Source organism: Aythya fuligula, chromosome 1, assembly GCF_009819795.1.
Source record: "Aythya fuligula isolate bAytFul2 chromosome 1, bAytFul2.pri, whole genome shotgun sequence".
NCBI classification, from domain to species: domain Eukaryota; kingdom Metazoa; phylum Chordata; class Aves; order Anseriformes; family Anatidae; genus Aythya; species Aythya fuligula.
This window is the reverse complement of record NC_045559.1, coordinates 21,668,230-21,688,789: the sequence shown is the minus strand read 5'-3', so window position 1 is coordinate 21,688,789 and position 20,560 is coordinate 21,668,230. Positions and strand designations below refer to the sequence as shown.

The 20,560-nt window shown below is 42.1% G+C and overlaps 1 protein-coding gene across 5 annotated transcripts in view; it reads left to right on the top strand.

Annotated features, from left to right (window-relative positions):
• Positions 1–20,560, top strand: part of PLXNB2 (plexin B2) — a 257,287-nt gene that overhangs the window by 132,990 nt on the left and 103,737 nt on the right. For all 5 annotated transcript variants that reach the window (XM_032197592.1, XM_032197584.1, XM_032197575.1 and 2 more), the window contains one exon: positions 9,599–9,667. In XM_032197592.1, the coding sequence (XP_032053483.1) occupies positions 9,666–9,667 (2 nt within the window). In that variant the 5' untranslated portion in view covers positions 9,599–9,665. The remainder of the gene's footprint in view (positions 1–9,598; positions 9,668–20,560) is intronic.

The following is a 20,560-nucleotide window of genomic DNA, read 5'->3' as shown; positions in this document are numbered from 1 at the left end:
CAGATATGGCGGGATCAGTCTGAGCCAGGCTGGTGTCTCAGTATGGAATGTTTTCTTTTAGGGAAAGAAAAATAAAAATGTATCTTTCCTAGTGAAGTAGAAACAACAAGCCTACACCCTTCTCGGAGCGCAGCAGTACCTCTGAATTATTTGCAGAGGAGCAGGCGGCAGCTCTGCAGGCTGGATGCCACGGGAGGCCAGGCAGCTGCCCTGGCACAGTGCCTCGGGAACAGGAGCTGGGGAGGCACAGGGGTGGCTTCCTCAAATCCAGGTGGGTTAAGCTGACAGAGCAGGGAGCAAGTTCTAACCGGGCAGGCAAGGCGCTACTGGACTTTTTACTTTCATGTTTGTTCTGTTAAGATGGGCACAGTAAGCAGATGCAGGAGGCCAGCTGGCCCGGTTTGCTGACATAAATAGGTGCAGATGATGGGAATCAAGGCAGGGGGTCTGGTTCCCAGCTCTGAAGGACTCCAGATCAGGAAGAGAGCTCACAGAGGAAACAGGGAGGGGGGCTCAAAAGTAGCTGGCGGATTCTCTGAGAGGCTCTGAAGATGGAGAAGAGCCCTTGTGCTTGATTTGAAGGAGGGCAGTGTTCTTGTAATGCTGATAATTAGGCAGCGTTGCCTTGTTCCTTCATTTTGATGGACAAATCAGACATCCCTGGTATTTAAACCTGGATTGCTCTCTTGCTTGCTTATCTGGCCAGCAAGAGGCTACTGTTGTATTAATGAGAACGTTCTGATTTCTACACATTTCTCGGTTGGAAAGATGAAATTTCCATCAAGCTTCAAAGCAGGCTTTGTGGCAATTTCTTTTTTGTGTTCTTAGAAACAAACAAAAAATATAAAATTTTAAATGCAATGTGCTATTCCAGGGGAAAAAAAAATGAAGTTAACAAGACATCTAAAACTTGACTGTTTCTTTTTAGTGGGGCTCTGGCAAGGCTCACCATGCCGGGAATGCTCACAGTGTTTCAGATTCAGCTGCAGAGGAATTAGCATCCCAGGCTGGGGGAGTGGGAAGTGAACCCTGGGTGATCTTTACTTTCTTTCCTTTTTCTTTTCTTTTTTTTTTTTCCTTGGCTCTACACTCAAATTAGCTATCTCTGTTCCTCCCGCACTTTCTTCTCTGTTCAATGCCTTGCAAACACATTTAAAGCAAAAACCTGCAGTGTTCAGGATACACTCTCTATCCTTTCAGGCTTTCCTTTTGGTTTCCACAACATCCTTTGCTGCTTTTTCCTTACATGACTTATTCTCTCTCATCCATGTCATGTTCCCCTTTTCTCCTTTTTACCTTCCTACATTTAACATTGTTTCCTCTCCCTCTTCGCACTCCCACTGCCATGCCTGCTCATTTTTCCAATACGGCAGGCTGTGTTTTCTAATTTAGGGAGTAAACCTTCAAATTCTTGTGCAAGTCCTTCCACTGCCTGCATGATTAAGGGACTACAGGACTGGGCTGGAGTTTGTCAGATGTGTGGGGAAAGGTAAAAGGCTGCTAGTGAAGCCAATTTTAAAGCAGTCTTAATTACCTTGGTGGTTTGGATCGCTTTGGTTGACCATTAAAATGCATATTTCTAAGGCGAGGTGTGCACCAACGGTATTGTATAAGTAATAAAGAATTTAAAGAGCTTGATATAAAAGACTTTATAGAGGTAATATATTACTTCCAGTCGAGAGAAATAGAGGGCACTTTAAAATTAGTTTTACTAGCACCGTGTGTTTAAAAAAAACCCTTCTTTTTCCTTTTGTTTAACCTCCTCTGCAAGCCTGGGCTTGTTTGAGGCTCCCAGGATCCAATTTCATGTAGTATCCTATTTCAAATCCAGGCCAGAGCAGATCGATAGAAAATCAGTGCTCTCAGAAATAAAACTGCCTGTGGAATGCCTTCAGCTCTGTGAAGATGAAGGGGGGGATGTAATACCACAGACACTGATTTTCTTTTCTGAGATGGGAGGCTCTGAAGCGGTGGCTGTGGACGTTGCACAATTTACCTTGATTGAACAGTAATGATCATTGGGCAATTTGGGTGATTTTTTTGTGTGTGTGTGTGTGTTCAGTTTGCAGTTAACAGCTGTGTTTTGTGAGGGGGAGGCTGGGAGGGGAATTGTTGCTGAGGTTGTTTTAAGCCAAAGCAGCAGCTGTAGAATATTTTATAGTGGGAGCAGAGCTACCTGTAAGTCTGCGCATAGCTCGAATACCAGAGATTTGTGGTAATTCTTGTCAGTGAGATATTTACTGGCATTTTGAAATGATCAAGCTATTTCAGTACTTTGAAATCTGTAGGTGAATGAAAGCTAGTCTATTAACTGGCCTGTGTTTATACCAGTATTTACAGGCAGCACAAATACAGATGACAGTCTGCTTCATTTTCAGTACACTTCTCTGTGTGCCTCCTCTCTTCCATGGCCAGAGAGGAAAGAAAAAGAAAAAAGAAAAAAAAAAAAAAAAGAGAGAGAGAGAGAGATTTTGGGGTCATTGGGAACAGAGGAAAATGGCAATATCATTTTAGGACTTTGACGGAATAGGCATTGATCAATGCTTTGAGACAAGTAAAGGGAACACTGAACTTGTGAGCTTTGGGTGATTTTCAGTGCAGGAGTTATTGACTGTGCCAGCATTATGTTGAATTCCTAGAAAACTGACAGTAAACTTTGCTCTGCTGGAAAGTGGTGTTCACCTGCTCCAGGTGATGCTAGTGACCTGGGGAGCATCTCCCACTGGTGGCACAATGTCAGTGCCAGAGGCAAGGCTGCACAAACAGAGCCTTGGCCCCCTGTGCTGCCAGAGCAAGCAGGGAGCCTTTGGAGAGAAATTGTGTGCTCACACGCTGGAAACATTGCTGTCCAAAGCCAGCCAAGAAGGTAACAGCAAACACAAAGAGCGTTTGAATTTATTTTACGGTCTGTCCCTTGGGCAGTAAAGACTTGTTTGTTGTGGACCTTGAGCGTGCTGTCCCCTTCAAGGGCAGGTACACAGAAGTGTGTTTCAGCTGGGCAAGGCTAGCTAAATGCACTGCCTCTCAAAAGTGGAAGGGCAAGTGGTTCCTATCTTCAGCATGAGAGTGGGGGGTTGCATCAGTAGCCTCTTCCTATGTCAAACCATGTGAATTTACAAGAACATGTATGTGCGTACAGACACACAAGGTAATCGGGAAAGCAATCCTGGCCTTACGGAAACTCTCACATACTTCAGTGACCATAGGATTTCACCTTTGGCCTTTGGATTAGCTCGTGTTTTGTAAACTGCTTGGTGATTAACTTTCAGCTAGAATATGAAGTCTGCAGCAAGTGTTTACTTAATAGTTAGAGATTTGATTCCTGCTCCCAGGCAGCCGATATTGCTTGGCATGAGTTATAAATAAAAAATCTGTCTCCAGAATTTTCAGAGAGCCCATTCTGGTCTCCTGACAGATGCAGAGAAAGCAAAGTGCTCAAAGAAAAGACTAATGAGAAAACTGTTGGAAGTCTGTCTGTGGTCATCGTACGGACTGAGAAGGCCATGCTAAGCAGCTAACAAGAGAGTCTTTACTCTCTGTGCATGTTTATGCAGAGTATATCAGGGAAAAAAAAAAAAAAAGGCATTGATTAGTTTTCTACTAACTTCTAATTAATATTTTTTAAGCCAGAGGCCACAAACTAATAACCAATTATTCTGTTACATAAAGAAGATATTCACTTTAACATATTAGATTTCTAACTTGGGCACCCGCGATGCCTCTCAAGCCAACAGAAAGAAAAAGAAGCCCACTTTCCACTGCCTTCTGCAGAGCCTGCCTTTTCCCTTTGACTGTCTTGAGTGTAGAGAAAATAGCAGATTTAGCAGGTGTAAACATCCTGTACCATGAGATAAGTTGATTCTCATGGGATTCATTTTGAAACGATTTGCCAAACAACATCGAAAAGTCATGGGCATAGACTGTATTGTTTATGATCTTGAATTTATCATCTTAACTCCATGGCATTCAAGTTGCAGATTAAAAACAAAACAAAACAAAAACACTCTAAAAGCATGGATATTTCTAATGCATATTGATCTGTCTATCATGTAGAAAGAATCTCATATTCTCTGGCTCACGTACAGTGTTGAGCTCGTCACATAAACTAGCCAGGGGCAGTGTAGGTATGTTTATACTTAACACAATCAGGAGTTCATCAGATATGCAAAGTTTCATTTTCATGATGAAAAAATATACAGCCATCACTGCATTAAAATCTGCCTCTCCTATTATTTACCAGTAACTAATAGAGTTGACATTACTGCATGATTTTTATATAGCATGTAATGCGTTACTGCATCATAGCATGATTTTTGTGGTATCAGTTTGGGACAGCAATGTTATTTACAACCAAAAAAAAAGCACGAGTAAGTTACAATGACTATCCCAAATAGGTACCAGTATTTGTTTTATATTACAGCTCACTGTCAGGCATCTTGTTTGTGTCTCATAGCTGTGGATGTTTCTAATGTAGTTTTTTGTGTCAAGGCTTAAAAGCTGTTCCTGTTCTTGGTAGGTGTATTTCTATTTTTGGTATCCTTATTCTTGTAAATTTACCAGGCTTTATATGCCATTTGAAGATGAGGAAGTGAAGTTTAAGAGTCTCTCAAATAGCTTTAGAGAAACTGAGGTTGCTTCTCTGTTGCTTTGCATTGGATGAAATCCTTATGCCAGGCTTCTTGGTGAGAACCAAGGTCTGATGGGTCACCGTTAGGTGCTGGCTCTATACTGGGCAGAGAGAGGGCTTGTTGCCTTACGTGAGCAACAAGGCAGGGTACAAGTTTGCCCAGTGTCAACTGTAAGGTTTGATAAATAACAATTTGAACAGGCTGGAAAAGTGTACCTCACCACTCCTTCACTGACACTTGTTTCAGTTCTTTGTCCTAAAATGTGAAATACTGGACCTCAACCGGTTCAAAGAGCACGTTCTTGCTATTTGATCTTTGCAGTGAAATACTGTTGAAAGAGCAGGTAGGCTTTCTAGGCTGGTCAGAAGGGACAGCAGAGAAAGTGGCTAGTGCATTTAATTCCATAGTCAAGAAATCTCTGTGGAAAAGTCTATGAAGAGATAAGGTATTCAGTCACATTATACTGAAGTGAAGGATGTTCACAAAGGCTAATGGAGTACTAATTCTTGGTTTTCAGTATCGAGTTGTGCTGGTCTTTGTTCTTGTATCTGTAAAACTCAGACTTTGGTCAGAGACTTTTAACTTAAATTTTAAGAACATAAAACTCTAGCATATGTGCTTTTTCTTTTTTTCTTTTTCCTTTTTTCTTTTTTTTTCTTCCCTGCAAACTGCAGGAAAAGAAAAATGAAAGGGCTTAGTGAAAGTGGTGGTTCTTTTGAGGTACATCCAGCAATATTAAACACTTCCATCATCATTTTAATATAATGCAAATTTTTGTACAGAGGAGATCAAGGTCTTTTCATAGCACATAAATTTCTGGACAAAAGGATATGGGTTTGACTGGAAACCAAAGCAAAAGAAAGAGTTTAAGCAGTATTAGATGTAAGTGTACTAAAGGTAGAGCTATGTCGAGCAGCTTCAAGAAAATGATACAAAGCCTGAGGTAGCCAATTGGAGGAGACAGGAAGGAAGTCAAAGATAAAGCTTTGGAGCTTGTATGTTAGAAGTGAAACCGGTGTCTCTGAGGTCAAACAGCTGTAAAGGGCAGAAAGGGAATGACCAAGAACAGCTTAAAACAGGGAGCTGAAGGTCAGCAAAGATGCAGAGTTGGCCAGGCATTGCAATGTAGTAGTTTGATAGAGAGTTAATTAGAAATGTAAATACACTGTAATGTTTGGGGTCTTAAGCTGACATTTAATACCAGCCTAAAATTTTTAATAGTAAATTCTCTGTCCTGTTTCCATATGGACATGATCTTGGTGTTGTAACACAGCATTCCTAGCACCAAAATGTGAGGATCCGTTTTCAAATTTAAGCTCAAAACAGAAATACTGGAAGTGTTATCCTACATGCTCAGAACTATCGAGTGCACCGTGCTTGTTAGCTAAACAGCCAAATAGAAGTCCTGTGGGTGTGTAAATGCCTGTATGAAAAGTATCTGCTCAATATGTTCCTCAGAGCTGATGCTCGAGGGAGTAAGGCCTGTGTCTGGGAACCGGATAGTACAACTTTCTATCCCTGACCCAGCATGTGCCCTTTCTAACAAACAGACAAAAATATGCCTCAAAGAAATGTGGTTTGTAATCTGTTTTTAGCCCTAGAAGCAAATAAACAAAAAACAGCACTTAATACATTTGTACTTTTAACAGCACTGGCTGTGGGCTCAGTAGGACGAGTGCTGCATTTGTTCTTTGCAGCCTTCAGAAGCCATCGTTCCTCCAGCAGCCACAGCACGGGAGCTTCACTCAACATTTAAGCACAGTCAATCAACCTGGGCTAACCATCTTTTTGAAATGATGGTACCTATAGACATTCACCCTACTTGCTGAGACACAGTTGCATAGTGAGCAAGAGGGCTCTTGCAGGAAAGGGAGATTGTTTGCAGCTGTGCTGAACAATCTTAACTGCATGACATGTCCATGATGTTCTTTGTCTTTTTTCCTAAAAAAGTCTTTTGATTTGAAAGGCAAAAATTATGTTGTGTGAAAAGGTGGAAGCTTTTAAGTGCATTCAGATTGGAATGGGGCAGGATAGAAATAAATGCAGTCTAATGGCAGTCATCTCCATACATGTCCCTCTGTGGGTCTTGGAGAAGAGAGGGAATCTCCTCCAAAAAGCAGTTCAGAAAAGCCAGATTCCTCATCCAGAAGGTGATCCATGGCAAGACCCTCTCTCTTGAGCCAGTAGAAAGAAAAGAAGCAAGGTGGGCAAGATGACCTCCAGAGGTCCCTTCCAACCTTAACCATTCTGTGAAGGTCAACCTTGTTAGACTGTGAAGTTAGCTTTGGTGAGTGTCCCCTCGCCCCACACTTGCTCCTGCTTCGTGCTCATGGTTGCTGTCAGCTTTAAAGAAAAGTTCACTATGTCATCTAAGTACTTTTGACTTTCAGTCAGCCTGCAAGAGCTTCCAGCTCTCAGGGTGTCTGATAGCAAAGTGTATTTTAGTTCCTGTAGTTCAAGCACTTGTTTTTGGCCAGCCAGCAGGCCAAACCCATGCCATGAAAGACGAATTCCTTGCAGCGTGTTCCGTGTAAGACACTGAAAAAGAGCTGTTGTGCTACGAGCAGGAGGTAAAAGGAAAAAACAAAACTAAACAAAACCAGAAAGCCTTGTGGCAGATGGTACAACCGGCGTCCATCTAAACCTAGCCAAAGCAGTGTGTCGTCTGGGAGCGAAGAAACCTGGAAAATCTGATGACTCAGTTTGAATAAGTAGGGAGACAGCGAGTAAGATTTCTGGCTCATGTCCCAAAACTATTATGAAAAAGGCTATGTTATATAGCACAGAAATCTGAGTACAGTTTGGTGGCATCCTTCTCTAGCACAGCTAGTTACCAACCGTAGACTAAAATGCCCAGGGTACACATGAGAACTGACACATACAGAATCTGATTGCTCTCTGCCAGTTCCTCGGCTGTGGCTGAACCTTGTTTTCCAATAAATAGAGTTTTGGTGTTATTAGCAGGGTGCATGCTCTTATTATTTGGAGTATCGCTGGCTGGACACAACCGTCAGAACTCACAGCACCCTATTCCTTTTCCAGACACAGCCGAATTCTCATTTCCAGGCACTTCAGTTGCAAGTGCAAAGATGAGCTGTGAACCAACTGTTCAAGAAATGCCTAAAACACCTCTCAGTAATGCTTGCAAAGGGTTTCTAAAGGAGAGAGATAACACAGACATAGAAAGAGAACTCAGCAGGGTGAAATCTTGTTTTCTTGCTTACTACCTCCACTTCCTTCCTTCTCAACTGTTGTTGAGAATATGATCTTTCACACCCCTAGCACTTCCTTTTACTTCTGTATTTCCGTTTCCTTTATGTGTTTAAGTTGCACCAGGTCTGTTTTTTCCTTTGTTAGTAAGACATGGAAAGTAATCTGCCCTTTCCCTTTGTCCTGAAGCCAAGACTCTTGTCTCTCTCATGGGCTGACAACTTTAACTTAGGCCTCACCTCCCATGCTGTCCCTGGGTTTCAGTTTAAGCCCATCTCTCCTTGTAGGTCATATCATCCAACTGTGGTCTAAATATCACACCCTGCTCTTCTCTGTCTCCGTCTTCCCTTCTTTATTAAAAAGGAGAAGTCCTGATCCAGAATGTCCTCTTCACCTTGATACTGTTTGATCTTCACCTCATGTTCCTGGTGGAAGATTCTTGCACCTTCTCTTCACGTCTGCCCCCTATCCTTATTCCACTCCCTTCCATTTTACATACCTTCCCCAACCTCTCTTCCTGTTTTGGATGCTCACCCTCCCAGGGTGGAAAACACTCCTTCAAGTCACTTCTAATGAAATACACAAATATTGAAGCTAACAGCACACACCGTGGTTTTGCATCTCATGGTTTTCCTGAGCATCCTTGTGAGTGAGCAGGTTCCTCAGACAGCTTTTCCTCAGGACCTCACATAGTGCTGAGCAATTTGTATTGTCAGGAGCTCTAGGAGGAGATGAATGTACATAGTCCTAAAGAATGTGTTACCACAGCAACTAGATATGGGGAATGCAAACAAGAAATTAAGTCCCATCGAATATTAACGAAGTAAACATGCTTCAGTACTGGGCAGCCTCAGGGCACGTGAAGAGGAAAATGAAAGTCCTGCTGAGCTTTATTTCTTACCTCCCCAGGGAGCCAGTGTTAGGCAAGTCTCAAAGTCAGCCTCGTCTGGCATGGAGATGAGATGGCTTTGAAGATGAGGTGGTGGATTATGCTGTGTGTTCGGGTCGCTCTCCCCTGGGGACTGCCATTTGATGATCTTTTAGTGCATGTGTTGGCATTTGCCATGAACTGCTTAAGTGGGCATCATGTGCATTACAAAAATGAGCTGATAACTACCAGTATGTAAGAATCAGGTTGGGGCATTCAACACTCACTACATAGATTGATGGGGATATTTTATTGAGGACAGTTGTCATGTTCATATTCAAGCTGAACAGTCAAGATTAACACTTTCTTAATCACTTTTTGGCATATACAGTAATGTTAAATGATATCAGATGGTATTTTATCCTTCCCTAGAGGGACAGACACTGTTTCTCTTCCATTCTTAAATGTTTGATCGTGGGAGGTGCTGAGAGCTGCCATTGATAAGAGCATGTTCAAGCTCTCGCAAGAAGAGTGCCAAATCATACAATACCCCATCTGTAATGCCAGGCATTCTTGCTGGTAATATATCAGCTGAGCTCTCAGTTCTGTAGTAATTAGTTGTACATCTGTGAGCAACTGTCCCTCTGATTTATTATCTGAGCAGCTACTGAAATACAGAACATTGCCCCATTTAGCCTCGGGATTGGAAGTTATGGTGTGCTAAAATTGTGTTTAAAATGTAATAAAATTGACTATATTATAAACAAATTATAAGTTTATGGAACACTATAGATGATCTTAAATCAATATTTTAAAGTTCATAAATTTAAGGTGATTGAGCATAGCATAATGCATATGGATATAGTTTTAATCACTGCCTTCTTTTATTTAGTGAGAAGATTAAACGCTGTCCTGGAAAATAACTTGATTGTAGTAAAGAAGAAGTAGTGGAAAAGTGAATGTAAGTATTTCGCAGCATGTAAATGTCACTTATTTATGTTTGCAAACCAATGATATTGGTGCTTTTATAGATCATGCCAAATTGGCAATCTTATTTACCTAAAATATGACTAAACATTGTACTTTTGATATAATGAGAATGCTGGATCTGAATACTGTGCGTGTGTGTATGAGGTATAAAACGTCTAATAAGTATTTTTTAATATGGGTCTGTAGGCAGTGCAATACCTAAACATTATTAACATGGCCACATACAAAATTACTTGCATGCTTATGATCTGCTTGCAGGAAAAATGTCAACATGAAGTTGTCACTAAGTGCCCTTAAAAAGAAAAAAACAAAACAAAACAAAACAAAACAAACATAACCCTCTGGGTATATAAAACATACCCAGGGGGATCCTTAAGTTCTGTAACGCAGACATATTTTCCATTTCCAAAAGAATTTAGTCTAACTTGGAATAAAGCAGCTACTATACGGTATTTTTCTGTGTACTTGCCCCAAAGATGTGAGCTGATAGCAGAAGAAGATTGCACTGTGGATTGGCAATTCAATTTAGAATGAAATACAGCGGCTGCAAGTTCCAGGCTAAGTGCATCATTGCTCACTTGAGGTCACTTTTTCAAACCTGAAGTCAATAGTTCTCTAACAATAAGAGCTTTGGTTCATTTTCTAGACCCTTTTGAAACTGTTACTTTGCTGGTGAATACCCCATTATTTTTCTTAAAGTAATTGCTTTCCCTGGCTGTATTTCATAATAATGTGAGCTCCATAACTGTGTGTGTGCATATGTACGTACATATTTGTGTGTGAAGCAAAGGCCTATCTTTGCAAGTCATACCCCAGGAGGCTCTGAGTGGCTCTGGTGTGCGGAGTAGTGATAGTCATAAACTTTAAGCTGCCAGAGATTTGTTCCAGTTTTTTCATAATACATTTTTTCCCACGGTCTCACCTTCCATTTCCCAGAGCTTGCCTGATGAGTTTGGAAGCAGTCAGCTAAGTCTTTCCAAATGCTGGATTACATACAGAAGTCATGACTTAGATGTCAAGTAGGATGGTGATCCTCTCTTAAAAGTCACGAGCTGGGGCACTTCTAATTTTAGGCTATGGCTGTTGGTAAACTTGTCTTCTAAAATTACTAACTGAACAAAATAGTACCAAAACAGTGAGCTACTACAGGAAAATAGTGAAATCTGTCTGTTTTATAGAGTTGTCTGCTGATATCAGACTTTCCAAAATGAGGGTCCCAAGATTTGACAACATCTTAGCTTAGTGCCTAAGCTAGAGATTTGCAGACTAGACTGTGCATTTACTCTCTACATTACTGGTAACTGGCCTAGCTTGAAAGCTGTATAAGATATAAAACTAAACCCTTAAGACCTTCCGGTGTGTATTGAACAAATCAAAACACACAATCAAAAATACCTTAATTTAGCTTCAGGGTCCTAGAAGCACATCTCTAGAGTGACCTTGTTATAGCCAGTGGTACTACTTGATCGGTTCCGTGTGTGTGTGATGAGTTTGTCCGTGTACAAGTTTTCTTAGAGTTACTCTCATATTATTTTTACCAACTCAATCTTTGACTGTTTCTCCTGGGAAACTTCATTTATCTTCAGTTCCCTCAGAATTATGAAATAAGAAGAATATTGACTTCCTTTATTTGTGTCCTGTTTTTGTTTTTGTTTTTGTTTTTTTATGCTTGTTTAACAGGAGACAGCCATTTCACTATCAGTTGAATTCTAAAAATAACAGCCACGTTAAAATGCCATTTCATACATGTGTGTATATGAAAACAAATAAAATATGTGAAGTGGAGCTGTACTTTAGGAAGTTCAGTGGGAATAAACTATTGATTGTGATTACAGTCTGGCCATGAAACTGTCAGAGAAAATGAACACATCTGTGTGGTGGGTTGGATACTAGCACTTTGTCCTTGATGTGAAAATGGATACAATCTCCAGTAGATCTTATTTTTCTGATATTTTAATTTTGTGGTTGTGTAGACTGAGTTCCTAAATGAAAACCATCTTTTTGATCTGGCTTTTGCAACTATCAGACATGAAAAGTAAGGATCTATCCTTCTAAATATATCCACCGAATAATTTCCAAACATCACTTGGCCTCACTTTGGCTGGGATTTAGGGAGTGACATGAAATTAATAAGTATAGGCAGAGAGGAGAAAATACCTTTTCATATCTGCTTTTGGTCTGGTATCTCAGACGTGGCTATGGAGACATCCTCATATAAACAGTCACAGAGCCAGCAAGAGGGAATAAAATCACTTCCCAGGCACTGAGAAGAGCAGTGGCTCAACCTGCAGTCACTCACAACCTGAGGCAGAGCCCTCAAACCAGGAGATCCAGCACCTCCTCTTATGGTCATCCTCTTTGATACACAGTGCATCGAGATAATGAATAAAATGATTATTTTCAGTCAGAATTGGAGATGAAATCTTAAATTTGGGTTTGAAGTACATTAGTTTAGCTTAGGTTTAGTAGGATATCTGGCAGGATTTGGACTTCTGTTGCCCGTAAAGCCAGAAAGTGGAAAAAACTTTCAGACAACTTCTCTTCCCCGTTCTTTTCCAACAACTTTCCAGACAGTTTTCATAGAGCTGAAAGCCAAAGCTGGGATAGTGGAGGAATCTGAGAAATGTTGGTTTGCTGTGTTTCCTCACCTGGGGAAGAGGAGAGTTTAGATGGGGAGAGTGATTTCTCTGTTTGTTTTTCTTCTTTTTCTAAGTGGTAGGGCAAGGCTGGGAAAAATGTAAGATGGTCTGGAGGAGATGATAAGCTGATAACTGTTCTGCATTATGCTGATGATACATCCTAATAACCTTGAGGCAGTGAATGCAAGTAGAAAGAAGGGGGGGTGCAAGTTAGGGAGCCAGGAGCAGGCACTGTCAAGTAGAACACAGTGCAAAGGGAAGTGGGGGAAGAACACCCAGCCCTAATTAGATGCCAAAATTAGGTTCTTGCTGTTCATCTTGTAATCTGAGATTCCCAGAATAAGTCTTTAACATAGCATGGGGAGTTTTGTTTCCTGTTCTTAACATTAGTTATGTAAAATGTGTGCACCAGCACCATAAATAGCCTGGTTCAAACACACTTTTGAAGGGTGAGGACCATGTCACACCACGTGCTCTCACTAAGCTCTACTTGCTGGCAGGCAGATTCCTTCTGAAAAGTTTATGGAGATGCTTTTTAGGCGTACTTGTATAGAAAGTAGTTGCTAAAAAGCAATGACCGCCTCCAAAATGTCCACCTTAGTTTCAGGATCCAGCTGGGTATTGTAAAACTAATTGTTGTTTATAAGGACTTGGTTCTTATATCATGAACACTATAAATAATTACAGGCAGCCTTTGGATAGCATGGTAAATAAGGCACAGAGTCACACTGGATAATGAGGAGAAAAATAAATATTGAAGAGCTGCTGGTTCATTAAGTAATGTCTGTGTTATGCATGAAATGAGGCAGGGAAACAGTACAAAAAGTCTCATCATAGGGACCATCAGAAACAATTCACATAAGGAACTTCATTTCTAGTATTTTCTTGCTTTTAGAATTTAGCTTTTCAATGTTACAGAAATAATAAGACACTGTTATCAGTATCTTCCTAAGTTCTTCTACTTTCCTAAGTTCCTTTGAGTAGCAAACTTTGAGTGGCAATCAGTCAGGCTGAGCCCCCAGAGTCACCTGTGAGACCTGTCTTTAGATCTGTAGGACTGAAGCTGCTGAAGCATCGTGTAACGTTTGTTCAGTATCTTCCATGCACCAGGTGAGGATGAGATGTGCACGTTGCAAAACACTCTGGCAGAAATTTTTCTGTTTTCACCCCAAAACCCAAGTCTCTAATTGGAGTTTGGGGGAAGTAGGCAGGAGTTATATCTATCTTCACACTTGTGCTTTCTGAGATCTCTTTCAGTACCTGTTGCCTGTCATTTGTTCTTTCCCTCTGTCATCTTTGTGTTGCCTGGCTGACAAAAAACTGCAGAGGATCAAGGAAAGAGGATCTCCCTGTGCTGCCACCGTGAGTAGCCTGTGACACCAGGTCAGGCTGTAACTACCAGTGGCAGCAATCACAGGGAAGCCCTGTGTAATGATCTCTCTGGGGTGTGCAGAGCGGCCTATTTGGAGACTTATGCTTCTACTTTCCCATATGCTATCAAGCACAATCTTTGAGTTCCCTCTAATACCAGTTCATATTCGCTGGGCTATGTAAAGGGTGAATATCACACCTTTGCTCCTAGATCTTTGCAATGAGGGTGCCACGGTGGAAGTGGCCCTTATTATCGAGCACAGAGAGAATGGGAGAGAGCCGACTCCTCCGGCAGGGCTCTGCTCACTCTGTCTCTGGCAGCAGCGTGCACGGGTAGCACGTGCATCAGAAGCATCACACAGCTTTGGGCATGTTTCATGTCACTGACTATGGAGGAAATTGTACTGCAGTTTTGCCTATATGTTGGCACCTTTCCCTCGTGGAGAAATGAGGCCATACTTCACCAGGAGCTGCAGCACTTGAATATCTTCAGCTTCTCATATGTGTGTTTGTGAATTGCCTTTTGAGAAATATTCGTAGGTGAGGTATAAACAGGTGTTTGTTATGGGCAGTTTCCCTTCTCCCTGTGTTCAGTAACATTGGAGCTAAGTCTACAGGTCTGGCTACAAGGCCCACAGGAGAGCAGATTCTTGCAACAAAGTGCAGACAACTGTTCATGTCAGTCTGTCTGTTTCATGCTTCTCCAAAATAAACTCCTGGGAAATATGTAGAAAAACAAACAGTAGATTCTTTACTGTTTCGGGAGAGGGATGGAAACAAATTTAAGTTCAAAACACTAGCTTTTGTAAGTGCAAAACAACCCTTTCTTAATTAATATTTGGCAGAGCACTTTACAGATCAAAGTGTCAATATTAGCTAATTCCCATGACACACCTGTCAGGTGAGTAAAAATTATCTCCATTTATAGCCTAAGAAGCTGAAATAATGGCTAGCATCAGCATTTCCACAGTTGCTACCTACTTAATTTATCCAAATAACTAGTCTAATTCTCAGTGGTTCTGCATATTCTTGTTGTTATCCTACCTTATTCTTGGAGCTCCAGCACATTCACACTTCTGAATCTGAATGCAAGTATTTTTGGTACAGACATTTTGGATATAGCAGCTGAACCTGAGACAGATGCCTTTTTAAAACTCAAGCACCCCTCAAAAATCTAGAGCTGGATGTTTGCTGCACATTGTGAGTTCACAGGCTGGGCTCGGGCTCCTGCCCTGCCCAGCTTTCATAGGGTAAGGCCAAAGATTGCTTGGTTCCCAGAGGAGCTGCCACCGCCTTTAGGTGTAGGTTGGGAGGCTCGGTTTAGGGAAGGTTTTTTCCAGGAGGAGCATTTAGAGACGGAGAGGGTGCTTGAAGTGGAAATAAAAATTGTGTGTGATGGCAGTTAATTTTGTTACGTCCCGCTGTTGCTTCCATTAGAAATGTAGGTTACTTTGTTATTTCTGTCATGGCTCTTTCTCCTTTTGTTACAGCATCAGCAGAGTGGTATAATTGGGCCGGAGGACAAATTTTAGCCATGCTGTTCAGCAACAACCAAAAAGGAGAGGGGATTGTGAACAACTGCTGTGTCCCCTTCAGTATGCAGCGAGCCTTGTTTCCAAGTGTTGTTTTAGCTGGAGCGCTGCTGGTTTTCGAGTGCCTCGCTTTGTGCCTCCCAACAGTTTTTGTAACCTGCTTGGTGTGTCAGTAATACCCTGAATACCCACAAAACTCAGCGGACGGGGTCACTTCGGTCCCGTCTGTTCTCACTCTTGCAGGAGCAGGTGGGAGGGAACAAAACAGCAGCCAAAGGCTTTCCATGGAGGGCTTTGGCACTTCAAGGAGGGGAAGGACTGGACTACAAAAAAAGGGGGTCTCAGCTGATTGCACAGCCTGGAGCAGGGTCGCACGGCTGAATTAGTGCTGGGAACCGTCCTGCTTTCACATGCAGAGGGCTTGTTTGCCGTCTTGGCCCTGCTCAGAGGGAGAAAGTGCTGCTGCTAATAACAAGGCCCAAACCAGAGGAGGAGCAAGGGATTAAAAGCAGAAAATGATGACTAAACCCTCCCGGCCCCCCTTCCCGGTTTCAGTCCCAACCAAACCACTTTACCTCACCAAAGCCCCGGTGGCTTTTCGTTTATAAATAACCCTGTGTTTGAAATGTTAAAACGTGTAGGCAGGGATTAAAGGGATGTGTGATGCTCCGGCATTAAAACAGCACAGGCGTCTTCAAGGGAATTTTGAAGGAAAATTAAAACATAGTTATTTTTGGCAAGGACTGCTGCATCCTGTGGAGATCAAGAGAAAGACAAAAGCAGTTTACCCGATCCTAGTGAAAAGAGCAGATGAGGTGGAGGTGCTAGGATAGGTCTTCACATCACTTGTCTGTGCTACTAAATTTTTAGTAATGATATTTTTATTTTTTTAATGATTTTGAAGTTGCAGGGTTATCACAGTCCTTGGAGGGATGCAGTCAGGAGATTCACTGAGAAATTTCTTTTGAAGGTACCTTACCTGTACTTCTCCTCTTGTAAATGCCAGTGAATACAACTGCTTTGCTATCACGCATGTTGTAACAGATTTCTTCCTTCTCATAATCCACCAGCTAAGAGATGCATGGACTCCTGTAACACTACTAAAACACAGCCCATGGGGGTTTATAGAAGAAGCAGGTTCTGGTGCCCCTTTGGGGGACAGGGGAATGAGAATATTGGTTGTGTTCAACAACTGAAATCAAGAATTGTCCCTGTTTGGAAAAAGCAACATGCTGTGGGCTTAGGCAGAGGGAACTGTTGCAAATCAGTTGTCAGCATTGATTCCAGCATTGATTCTGAAGTTTGAATGTCATTTACAGTGTTGTTCTCAGATGCTACATTAGTTTTGTCTCCGTAAACCTCTGATTCTGGGCCAAGGTGAGCCCTTTCCTGTGGCTGCTACTGGTGGAGTTGGTGAAATCAGCTTCTTTACCCTCCTTCTTTTTAAATTTAGGTGAGTGAACAGGCAATAAGGGCACTGTTTGCTGCTTTTCTTACTGTCAATATTGCTGCCATTGTCTGCTCGCTGGTACAGAGCAAGTACCTCAATGCTGTGCCTGTGGTGACTCTGCAATTGCTAATACATGAACAATTTTAGGACTCCCCAGTCACTTCAGGTCTAATTAATTTTTGACTCCACTGAGCCTGCAGAACCTGGGAGCAGGGCTCTGAGGGGGGGTCTCTGTGCTGCTCCCCCCATGCCAGCTGCCCCATGGCTCTCCTCTGCCCTGTGGGCTGTAGCAGTGACCTCTGCCACTCTCAGCTCCATCCATGAGGATTTCAGCCCAGGACTTTCAGACCAGGCCTTAAAAAGCTCCTTTGAAGCCCTCTTCAACTGATCCCTTGAGTGTGGAGCAGGAACACCCTGGCTGCCAGGGTGGGACTCCCCAGACATACAGTCTGCATACAGTGTGCTGGGGGACTTCTGCACCATTCCCACCCATCATCCTGCCGCTTGACAACAACAATATTGTACAAGCAGTTGTCATGTGTGAGCTGATATTGTTGCTGCACTAAATGGAGACAGTTTGCATTAACATGTGGATTTTTATGGAGTATGCCACCTCTGCTGCTCCTAACCTTTGCTGTTACTTTTGTGCTAGCAAACATGAAAAAATGCCCCGTGTTTGCAGGGTGTTACTTTCTTAATGCTGTTTGTATGAAGCTATTTATAAGGCTGGCTTGTGTGCTTGTTTTGTTTTTCTCCCAGCTTTAATGCATTTAAATGTATTAGTTGAGAAAAACCTCTTTAATAATCCTTAGTTCAATTAACGTTATATTTAATTAAAGGATTTAACAAGGATAAAAGTAAGAATTAAATACTTGTCTGCTTAATTTTTTAGGGCTAAATTCAAGGCAAGCCTCAGCCTTGTTTGTTTCAGTTAATACAATACATGCGAAAAACACATTTAAAAATAGTTGTTCCTTTGGACATGCAGACACTGTTCTAGTGGTTTGTTGCTCTAACACTCAATTTGATCAAGCACATCACCAAGTATGACAAGTAAGAATATTTAGTGTTAGATACCAAATTTCCTAGTGTTAGTTGGTAAGTCAATTATTTAGTAAATAAAAGAGATTTAGTTATCTTCCAGAGATACACAAAATGCAGTCTTGTTTATCCTTGCTGGTTTTACTTAAAACGACATCAGTTGAATTTGTGACTAATTAATGAATTGTCTTGAGTTACAGTTCCTGGGAACTTCTGAGTTTGCGAAACATCGTAACTCCAGAGTTTATACGTAGCCAGTATTTTCTTGAAAAAGTGGCTGGAAGTTTCAAAGCAACTAAAGGGACCTGCCACGCTTTGCTTCACAGCTAGGCCTGTGGGTTCAAAAATCATGGTTTTTTAGTTTGGTCTTTGAACCTGGAGGCAGGATGATGGTACTGGTTGCTCTAAGGTGTGCATAGCTTTGAAAAGTCTGTCTGGTTAGTTTTCATATATGAGCACAGAGCTGAGTTTAACTTTATCTCTAAAAATATATATACAAATAAATTTGCCCCTCCTCTGGACGTGATGACTTAATGAACCGTGGTATCCATTATGGGCATTGTTACGGGGATTTATACTCTTGACACCCTCTTCTTATTCGCCTTTCTGCTGAGATCCTCTGCCTGCATGGATCTGGGGACGGCACAGGGAGTGCTGGGGGCCTCTCACCGAGAACAGAAAGCTGGCTCATGGCTTTGACTTCAGCATCCCCCCCATCAGGTCCACATCCAAACCTCTCCACCATAGGCTACTGCACATTTGGCTCTTTAGGTCATGCATAGTTGGGGGGGGAAAAGGTCCCAATCCCATTTCTGTCATAACAAGCAAAAGCATAGATTAGAACTGTTGTCAGGGATGGTGGAGTGTCATTAGAAAGCCTGAGCTATGTATTTCGTATAGGAGAATCCTAGATGGGCTAGTTTGGTGTGTGCTCTGGTTGCCAGTGCTGGCATTGCTTGCCAATGCCTCACCAGAAGTATCCAGACATGGGGTGACTGCAGAGAGGTCTGCGTGGTCTCAAAGCCAAGAAGATCCTGTTCCAAAGTGCTGGGAGGGCAAGGGGCATGTGCTCAGCAACCCAGGGGTAAACTGATTTGTTGCTTTCCCAGATTTTTCATACCCTTGGGTGAGCTGAGCTCAGGCCATCCATCCATATGTGAATTTTTCAGTTGATTGACTTGAAAGATGTATTGGGTAACATTTGTTTATAGTGGCCCAAGCTGCAGGATATGGATTTTATCTGGTGTATAAATATTTGTGGGGCTACCCTGGGTTTGCTTTGCAGGATGTGTATGTTTCCTTCTTGAGCTGCGCCACATGGGAACCTTCTACCTGTTTGCATGATTGCAGATGTTGCCTAAAGGAGCTCTGCACAAAGACGTTAACTCTCCTAAGGGAGATATATGTGTGCAGAGCTTTTACAGCTGGGGGGCAAGCTATGCTGAGAGAAACGGTTCTTTGAAAATATGTCTTTGAAGTATGTATAAGACCAGGAGGAAAAGAAGTATATGATGTAGACTGGGGATGGAAACCAATAACTAAACAAAGGAAAATGTTCCAATACATTTCGCACAACTTGAGCAAAAATTGAATATACTAACATATTATTGTAAGCAAATGTGGTACCCTGCAAATTGTCATCCTATACCACAGCAGTCATTTATTCTCACGAAAGAAGACTGAGCAGAGATAATATCCTCTCCCTGCAAGCCTGCCTGTTTTCTCTGACAAGGTGAGAGACTGCATTTCTTTTTCCAGCTCTAGGACACCTACTGAAGTTACATTGCTTGAATTGTGTCAGGACGTGTTTACTCTGTCACTTCACTGGGTACCCATCCATACTGCTGCTGCACAGGATTATTTGGTTCTCCCACCTCCCCTGGCTGCTTGTTCTGCCACTTCCATGGGTGGTATAAGCGTGGGTGTAACCAAACCTTAAGTCTGAGCAGGGAGCTGAAAGCCAACCTGACCAGGAGCTGAAAAATGGGAAGTTTCTGCTGGAGCAGCTCTGTGAGTGTGTTCACACCTCCTCTTGCTTTCCAGTACCAGCCCAAAGCAGAGACATTCCCTTCAGAGCAATGCCTACTGCATTTAGAGGCAATATAGCTTCTTTCTGATGATGAAAGAGGTATTCACTGTTCTGCCCAGATGTTCAGCAAAGAATAATGTTTACCCAGGATCCTTCTTTGAACCGAATGGCAGGACAGTCTGGGAAGGGCAGGGCAAGCTGCTTGCTGCCTGATTCACTAGATAAAACTGAAACTCTGACCTTGTGGGACAGTAGAGGAAAAAGGAGGTGTTCCAAGTGAGGTATTAGGCATGCTGTGATCTTCCTCTTGCATCTCCTGAACAGCTGACAGGAGCCTTGCCTGTGACTGCAGTCGCTGAATAACTGAGGAGAGGAAAGGAAAGGGAAGGCGGGGGCAGGTTTGATGTTTTGTGATAGATGACTTTGAGGAGAGCATCTCTGCAACAATGCTTTTCGTCGTGTTCTGCCAACTCCTTTACTGAAGCTGAACTACATTTATTGTCTTTGGCATTTCTAATACATCTAACGTTCTTGGGCAAGGTAAATATCTGACAGCCCCTATGCAGTTAATTCGTCCCCATGCTTTAAAGAGTTGTGGTATCTGTGTAAAATATTGTCATATACGAGTAGTGGGTGGCATAGTGCATGCTGTTACAGTAAGGAAAGCAGAGCTGTTTCAGTATATTCTCCCAGCAGATGCACATTAAACCTTACCACTAGTTTTTTCTCTAGAAGTGGCTGGAATTGCACAAGAGTCTCTCTTATTTCCATTCACCAACCCCATAAAATGCATAAGCATCTA